Source organism: Etheostoma spectabile, chromosome 6 (assembly GCF_008692095.1).
Source record: "Etheostoma spectabile isolate EspeVRDwgs_2016 chromosome 6, UIUC_Espe_1.0, whole genome shotgun sequence".
Lineage (NCBI taxonomy): Eukaryota > Metazoa > Chordata > Actinopteri > Perciformes > Percidae > Etheostoma > Etheostoma spectabile.
In genome coordinates this window covers 19074716-19083349 of record NC_045738.1, presented here as the reverse complement: position 1 = coordinate 19083349, position 8634 = coordinate 19074716, and the positions used below count along the sequence as shown (strand labels likewise).

The following is an 8634-nucleotide window of genomic DNA, read 5'->3' as shown; positions in this document are numbered from 1 at the left end:
TCGGCTACAAGGGCATAGTTAATGAGCAGCATTACTCAATGCTAGAATAACTCGCTGAGCAAATTCAAATTGTGCTCTCGCAAGAACTCTGGATTTCCGGGGTAACTGACCCTCAGAATCCCATAGGATACAGCTCCATTCACTCCCATTATATTTCAGAAATCTGCAGGCAGAACTACCAGACAATTATTTTAACACCTGGTCAAATGAAAACTATCTGCTTTAGAATTGAGAACCTGTCTTTTTTTTTTTTATAATTTGGGGGATCTGACTCTTTGATGTTATTGATAACATGTCTTTAAAATCAAAAAATGTTGGGTCATTAAGGTGGAATAGAATAGCTTCTCCTCTAGTGGACTTATTAAAACTCATTCCCTGGTAGCTCCAACCTGTTTAATCATTCTCACTTTAATGTGCTGTATTTTGTTATATTTTGCTCACCTGATTGTTCCAAAGGATTTCTACGTGTTCTGGTCAGACGAGGTAACCCTTTTAGCTGTCAGTAGAGCAGCAGGAGTTATTAATTATATATATGTATTGCATATTTATAAGTTCGAGGCACTTTAGTTTATTTGTGTCTCGTCTGAACATTTCTCTTTTCTGAACCTTCCCTCTGGTTAGCCTTACCTGAGACAGGAGTCCCAGCAGGACCTCGTCCTCGGTGGTGACATGCCCATCAGCTCCATCCAAGCCACCATCGCCAAGCTCAGCATCCGCCCGCCCAGCGCCACAGACCCAGCCATGGAGGCCGGCTATGGCCTGGAGGAGCAAGTCGGCACCATCTTAACCGGCCTCGACTCGCTGGGTGAAGTCCAGCTGCTCCCGGACCTCTATCCTCCCACTGATCCCCAGCCCCCCTCCTCTTTCAGCCCACCTCTCACCTGCCCTACCCACTCTCCACCACCACCCAACGGCCTGGACGCGGCCTCCCCCTCCACGCCCCCATCAGCCAACCACCAGCCAGCCCCAGAGGCCACGCCCAGCGTGAGCCCGCCTCCTGCTTCCTCTGCTCCGGCTCCTTCGTCGCTGGAGCTGCTGGCCGCAATGACGCCCGAGGCCTTCTCCATGGAGGGAGGGGGCAAAGGGAAGCACAGGGTGACCAAGCAGAGCTTCTTGCAGCCAGCGGAGGGTCAGGGTCTCCACGGGACTCGAGGGGAGGAAGGCGACGACCCGCTCAGCAGCCTGGACCCGCTCTGGGGCCTCGGCAAGCGCTGAGACAGGTCCACGGATCGCTGCCCTTCTCTCACTTTACCACCAGGCGTTAGCGAAGGCTCTAGCTCTCTCTAATCCTGCTTATAATAAGAAAACAAACCAAAACACTGAATCCTGAGAGTGTTAGACATTTTTTGCAGTATAGATTACCAAGACGTGCCTGGTGGCAGACGGTAGGGGTTCAGTTTTGAAGTTTGGGCTTTAGCGGTGTGATACCTGAGACACAAACACACTAGCTGCTCCTTCAATCACTGGTGGCTTCTGGGACCAGATCACTATGCACTTGTCTGTATTCCTTCTGTCGCTCTTTGCTGCTTTTCTTTGTATGTTTGGATGTTCTGCACTCCCAGCACCAGATCTGGGCCAACAAACAAAAAATCCCAGAATGCACTCCACTTTTCATAGCCCCCTTCACAGGGTGTGATGGTGTTCGGCTGCTCTTCTCTGCGATTGTTTTGAACTGGAATAATGGATGCGTGGAGTTGTAGGCAGGCCAGAGGAGCTGGGTGGAGTTTTCTTAAGGACACCTGTAACTCAATCAGTGTGTATAGCTCAGTTGTCACGGTAACACAGATCAGCATACAAATCCGCACGTCTTAACAAGTTGATTATTTTTCTTCACTAGTAACACTGTAAATACATTCAATAAAGTTAGATTACTCCAAATGTCCTGGTAAACCTTCACTAATCATTCATTATTGTAAAATAACATTAAATAAATCCAGTAGACAGACAACTGTTGTGGTATCAAAGCCTCTTTATTTGAAAATTAGTACAAATTCGGCGCATTTTGTGTGTTACAAAATAGTAAATTAAATAAGCTTCACTACTACAGCCTGTGTAGATTGTAGCCTGCCAATAAAGGGAGGAGACCTGGGGGTTAAATAGACTTAATTGTTAGTGTTTAGTTGTTTTTTGTCATGCCACAGCTCTGATTTTCCTGACCACTGTCTAAACAGTAAGAAATGAAATGATACAGAATCTGATTTCTACGTGTTTAGGCAGCAGGTGGAGGATCAGATGTGGACCACAAAGCGTTAATTTCAGAGTTGTGCCGTTATTGTGCGGATGCAGCCACAGGACATGTTTTCTTTACCAACTCAAAGGACGAGGCTGTCACGGCTGCATGCACCGACTTCTGATAAGTATGACACACTGAGAGCCGGATGAATGGAAGCAACAGGATGAGAAGGTATGTTTGAAGCAGCAGTAACGAGCATGGTGTCAAATAAATTGGGCAGAATCATATTAACTGCCAAAAGTAGCTAGTTAGTGTTGGAATTGTTACAAGGCCAAGTCCATATACGATGACCAAAAACATTCAAAAGAAGCTAAAATTCAAGTGAAATTGCCACACCATCCCTCTTTAAAGGCATAGCTAGACATTTTGGGAAATACTTTTAAATTAGCCGACTGGTGATCTGTTAAATGAGGAGATACCACTCTTAAATAAGATAAAGTAACAGCTAGCAGCAGGTCAGTTTAGCACAAAGAGCGGAAACGGGAAAACAACCAGTCCGGCTCAATCACAGCACTTTATAAGCTAGCTAGCTTATAAAAAAAAAAAAAAAAAAGCAAAGAAAAGAAGTGATGTCTTGTTTAATTGTAAAAAAAAACAAAAAACATAACCAACAAGTTAATTAGTTAGTGAGCTGGCGAGCTTTGACGTCGGTAAATTTGGTTAGCATCTTTCCCCATTACTAATCTGTCTAACCTAGCTAGCTAACGTTAGCTAAACCGATGCTAGCTTTAAGTTAACCGTTAGTTTAATATTAAACGGAGTGCTATCGATGTTCGTATCCAAATCTCCCTGCCAGAAAGCGAAAAACGTTAAGCATATTTCCCAAAACTTCCAACTTTTGCTTTAAATCAAATTCACATTGCTAGAAAACACAAGTTAAAAACAACAAAAAAAAACTACCGGACACATTTTCCGGTTTCTAAAGCCTTCTCGACTACCGTTTTACAACAGAAAATGAGCAACAACAAAAAATCAGGCTACAATGCCAAGCAGGTAACAAGTCTGGTTTCTGTGGCAGTCCTAAGTGATGACACTGAAAACCACCATTTCCAGATGCTTGTTTTGTGCATAGTGGAAACCACTTGCTGAATTATAGATTTGAACAGAACCATACCAGTGTATTCTTTGGCTCTACCCACTGAATTTTAAACCAACCAATTTACTTTACATCAGTGTTTTGAAGCATAAATAAATAGAATCTGCTCTGTTCATGTGCAACTTTTCAATCAAACATAGATCTTTACCAAGTGCAAAGCATTTCCACAAGCATACAAAGATATATACAGATCTTAAATCACTAGATACACACACACACACACACACACACACACACATCTCAAAGCAATCGCAATAAGCAGCATTAATTGCTTAACCTAGCAATTGTGGTCACCTATGTGAGTACTTGGCTTCGAGTACACAGTAAGCAAAATTGTCTAAGACCAATACCTGCTGCTTATTGGAATCGTTTGGAGTAACGTCTATAATGTGAAATTAGATGTTTTATGCCTCATTAAGCTGTATGATTAATCAAAACTTTGCACAGTAACAGTAGATACATGATTGTGGGAGCACAGAAACCGTGTACAAATTCTATTTCTTTCTGCCTTGATGTTTCAAGTGTGGTCCAGCACCTGTCAAAATTGAAGTCCATGACTTTATTTAGCAAAAGTGACATTTGTCTTTCTGAGCACAAATCTTTAAAATGAATCATTTTCTAATGGCTGAAAAGGAATTAATCCCAATGTTGTAAACTGTTAATTGGAGACTCTGCTCATATAGTTATGTGTTATTAGCTTAAATATTGGCATAAAACGGCCATGTTTTAAAAAGAGACCCCACGTCTAAATGATAGGTGCTGTGGCATATATTATCTGTATACATGTTGCCTTTCTTCAAACTTAGTTTTGTCATTATTTGTGGCCAAAACAAAAATGCAGTAGTAAAAATCTCTAAAAGGGCACAATTTACAAAAAACAGCCAATGTAAACATGCTCAGCCAATGGCAGCCTGTACAGAACAAAGTCAGTATTCTCAATCCAAAATTCAAGCCGTTTGGAAAATGGAGGTAGCCCAATAAAGGTGTAGCACACATCAGTAACCTCATAATCAGAGGCTGGGATAAATAAGCGTAACCTTTTCTACTACAGCCCCCGAATTTCATAAAAACAAACACTTCAGTGATTCCAGTTCAACAATCACAAATCGTTTTATAACCACAGCCCCAACCCCGCCAAAAAAACAATCACCATTACATTTATGTCATTATTTCCACATTGTTATATTCATGTTCAAAGGTCGTGATTAGCCATTCATAAACAAACTGTTATTTTAAAAAAATGTATCGCTAATAAATAATAGATTTATACATAAAAAACAGCCTCCTATGGAGGTTTACTTTATACAGTAATCATCATTTATCCCTCACACACACACACTTTTCACACATAACCAGTTTTTGTTCTCAGCAGTATTTTTGCCATAAAAAGAGCCTAGATTCATTCATTCAGTCTCCAACACGCACGCACATACAACTGTGCAGCTTATCCCAACAGGCCGTAGACCCATAGAGAATGCTGTGGCTGCACTTTGCTGTTGAGCTAAAGAGGCAGCAGGAATATTAAAATATAAGAAGACAGTTTTATCTTCCTCTCTGGGTGGGTGGGGTCACAGTGAAGCCCCACCCGTACAAGCAGCATAGAGGGCAGAGCCACAAAACAAACGCGCATTTAAAAAAAAAAGCACAGACTGGTGACTGGTGGATGCTCTTTAAATGAGAAACATCCAGCTTTTCTTAAACTCATGACCTTCGTAAATGTCAACAGTTTGGTATCAAGGGTCTGTCACTCTTCTCAGATAAAATGCAGCAGGTTGCACAATCATACCTCAGCTCTTCTTTCATCATTACATCCAGGCTTGTACTTAAAACATCTAAATTAAAAAAAGAGCCTTGTGCGCAGATAGAAACCGGTCTAATGATCGTGTCTCCTTTGGGTGTCAGAAACAAACCAAGAAAGCAACAAAAAAAAACAACAGGGGAAGTGATGGAGGTGGAAATGATGTTCTGAGTGCATGTTTTTCTTCCCACCACCATCAACGACTGCCCTCCACCCGTCTCTCTTTAGTCTAGTTTCTCGAGCACAGAGGGCACGTAAACCAGGCTGAGCTCGCTGCCGAAGTCGCAGATGATGGCGGCGTTGTCGAGCACCAGCAGCTGCCGGACGCCCTGTCCGTCGCTGCTCTGGCCCAGGTAGACTGTCTGCAGCAGGTCACCGAAGTTCAGGTCCCAAAACGAGACGCAGCCCTGGCCCCCCGTCACCAGGAGAGACTCGGAGATCACTCCCAGACTGGCCCCACAACCCACCTCCTGGTGGGGAGAGGGGAACAAACTGAGTGGTACATTTTGTTGTAGTATTGTGCGGTAAATTTAAGATAATTTTTGACTATTCATTCACAGATAGATAGGGTAAAAATGGTCATACAAAAAACTGCCGCCTGTGCATTTCTTAGAACATAAAGAGCCACAACAGTACCTGCTGTATTGAGTAGAGTTTGATCCCGGTGCTGCGGTCCCAGATACAGATGAGGTCATCCAGTCCCGAGCTAATGACACAAGAGGTGGTGCAGACCAGCGAGGTGACATCCCCACGATGACCGTAAACATGGCTGACACGACTCCCTGTCAGGACGTCCCACAGGCAGATGGCGCCGTCCTGCCCACCGCTCGCCAGAACCATCGTCTGAGGAGACCGAAACACAGTCACAGCAGCTACATTTTTCCTGTTTTTGTTCCCACCACCATCCGTCTCTCCTTAGTCTAGTTCATCGAGCACAGAGGGAACGTACACCAGGCTGAAGTCGTTTGTGATCATCTTTGATCATGATTAAAAATTCATAGTATAGTATGTCAAAAAGTTAAAAAAAGTCATAGTATAGAATGTTGGAAAAGAGTCAAAGTATAGTATGTGGAAAAAGTCATTAAATGTCATAGCATGTCAAAAATCACAAAGTCATAGTATAGCATGTCGAAAAAAGTCACAAAGTCATAGTATAGTAGGTTATAAAAACGTTATAGTATGTCGAAAAAGGTCCCAAAAAGTCATAGTATAATATGTCAAAAAAAAGTAGAATAAGTCATAGTATGTTGTAAAAATGTTATAGTCGACAAGTTGTAGCATGTTGAAACAAGTCCCAAAAAAATCATAGTATAGTATGTAGAAAAAAAGTCGTAGTATAGTATGTTATAGCATAGTACTTCTCATCAACAGTTAGGGAAATGGATGGTAAAAGTGGATTGATGCAAATTTCCTGATGTCTCTGTTTTGTATGTTGGAAAGTAATTTGTATCTCGAAAAAAGTCAGTATATCAAAAAAATCAGAAAATCACAAAAAGTCATAGTATAGTATGTCGAAAAAAAGTTACATAAATTTATAGTATGTCAAAAAAAAAAGTCATAGTATAGTATGTCAGAAAATCACAATCATTGTTCCATAATTGTAGAGACACAACAACTTACTATGCTATACTATGACTTTATGTAACTTTTTTCAACATACTATACTATGACTTTCTTTCGACAAACATGGTATGTCGGAAAAAGTTACATGAAGTCATAGTACAGTATGTAGAATTTTTTTTACATAAATTCATAATAGGTTGTAAAAAAGACATAGTATGTCAAAAAAAGTCATAGCATAGAATGTCAAAAACACTATACTATACCATGACACACAAAGTCATGGTATAGTATGTTGAAAAAAGTTACATAAAGTCATAGTATGTCAGAAAATCATAATCATTGTTCCATAATTGTAGAGCCACAACAACTTACTTGACTTTGTAGAGTGGTAACTATATTCCCTTTGCAGTGCAGTGTTTATAATTTTGACCATTTCTTGTACACTGTACATAGTGTATCATTTGCGCTGCTAAGAATGTGATAGGCTACAATCTGCCATCCTTTCAGGACCTGTATGCTTCCAGGACCCTGAGGCAGACAGGAACCATTGTGGCCAATCCTTCCCACCCCGGACACAATGAACCATCATGAACAGTTTCTTCCCAACTGCAGCTGGTCTCATCAACAATTACCGCACATCTTGGACTATTATCTATAAATCTCCTGTTAATGTATTTTTGCACATCCTGCACAGATCTCCAATTTGAAGAATTTAGTTATGTTCACATATTTAGTTATATTATTTCTATTCTGAATTTATTTTCTTGACTATTGCCATTCTAAGCTAAAACATTTTATTTGTGTATATTATACAGCAAGGAATTTGACTCAAATGTGAAAACTTGGCAATAAACCCCATTCTGGTTGTGTATGTATTCTTGTACTTGGCATGTTGTCTGTAACTGATTGCTGTGTATTGTTGCAAACATGTCTTTCTGGAAAATGAGACCCGTTTGTCTTTTTTCCCCAACATGTCTTATGTGACATAGTATAGTTTGTCGAAAAAAGTTACATGAAGTCATAGTATGTCAATAAAAAGTCATAGTATAGTATGTCGAAAAAAAGTCAGTTTGTCGAAAAGTTACATAAAGTCATAGTATAGCATGTTGAAAAAAGTTACACAAAGTCATTATAGTATGTCGAAAAAAGTCATAGTATAGCATGTAGAAAAAAGTTACATGAAGTCATAGTATAGTATGCTAACTTTTTCTACAATAAACTAGTGTTAAACCTTTTTTAGCATGTCTTACATGATCTAGTTCGACAAATGACTTTTTTTCGACATTACTATACTAGACTTTTATGAAACTTTTTCGACATACTATACTATGACTTTGTAATTTTTCGACATACTATACTATGACTTTATGTAATTTTTCGACCATACTATATACTATGACTTTTTATCGACATACTACCTATGATTTTGTAACTTTTTCAAAACATACTATGACTTTTTCGAAATACTATATTTATGTCTTTTTCCCAACATACTATGACTTTATGTAACTTTTTCGACAAACTGTTTTTTGACATACTATACTAGTCTTTTTTACAAATCATACTATGATTATTTAACTTTTTTCGACCATACTATACTAAACTTGTTTCAAATACTATGACTTTTTCGACATACTATACTATGACTTTATGTAACTTTTCGACAAACTGTGACTTTTTTGACATACTATACTAAACTTTTATCAGACATACTATACCATGACTTTATGTAACTTTTTTTGACAAACTATGACTTTTTTCAAACATACTATACTATGACGTTTTATCGACATACTATGACTTCATGTAACTTTTTTCGAATGCTATATAGACTTTTTCCACCAACTGACTTTTTTTCGACCTACTAGGAATTTATGTAACTTTTTGCTAAATACTTTAACTTTGTGTAACTTTTTCGACATACTATACTATGACTTTTTTTTG

General features: G+C 39.4%; 2 protein-coding genes across 7 annotated transcripts in view; one reads left to right on the top strand and one right to left on the bottom strand.

The window, feature by feature from the left end:
• ptpn23a (protein tyrosine phosphatase, non-receptor type 23, a) overlaps positions 1–1948 on the top strand; it is a 24242-nt gene extending 22294 nt beyond the window's left edge. Inside the window, exons 24-25 of one of the 2 annotated variants that reach the window (XM_032517560.1) lie at positions 457–483; positions 622–1948. In XM_032517560.1, the coding sequence (XP_032373451.1) occupies positions 457–483; positions 622–1215 (621 nt within the window). In that variant the 3' untranslated portion in view covers positions 1216–1948. The remainder of the gene's footprint in view (positions 1–456; positions 484–621) is intronic. The other variant, XM_032517561.1, reaches the window with a different exon arrangement.
• A 1905-nt stretch (positions 1949–3853) lies between these two features.
• scap (SREBF chaperone) overlaps positions 3854–8634 on the bottom strand; it is a 67878-nt gene continuing 63097 nt past the window's right edge. For all 5 annotated transcript variants that reach the window (XM_032517566.1, XM_032517565.1, XM_032517564.1 and 2 more), the window contains exons 22-23: positions 5764–5970; positions 3854–5597 (exon numbers count right to left, since the gene is read on the bottom strand). In XM_032517566.1, the coding sequence (XP_032373457.1) occupies positions 5352–5597; positions 5764–5970 (453 nt within the window). In that variant the 3' untranslated portion in view covers positions 3854–5351. The remainder of the gene's footprint in view (positions 5598–5763; positions 5971–8634) is intronic.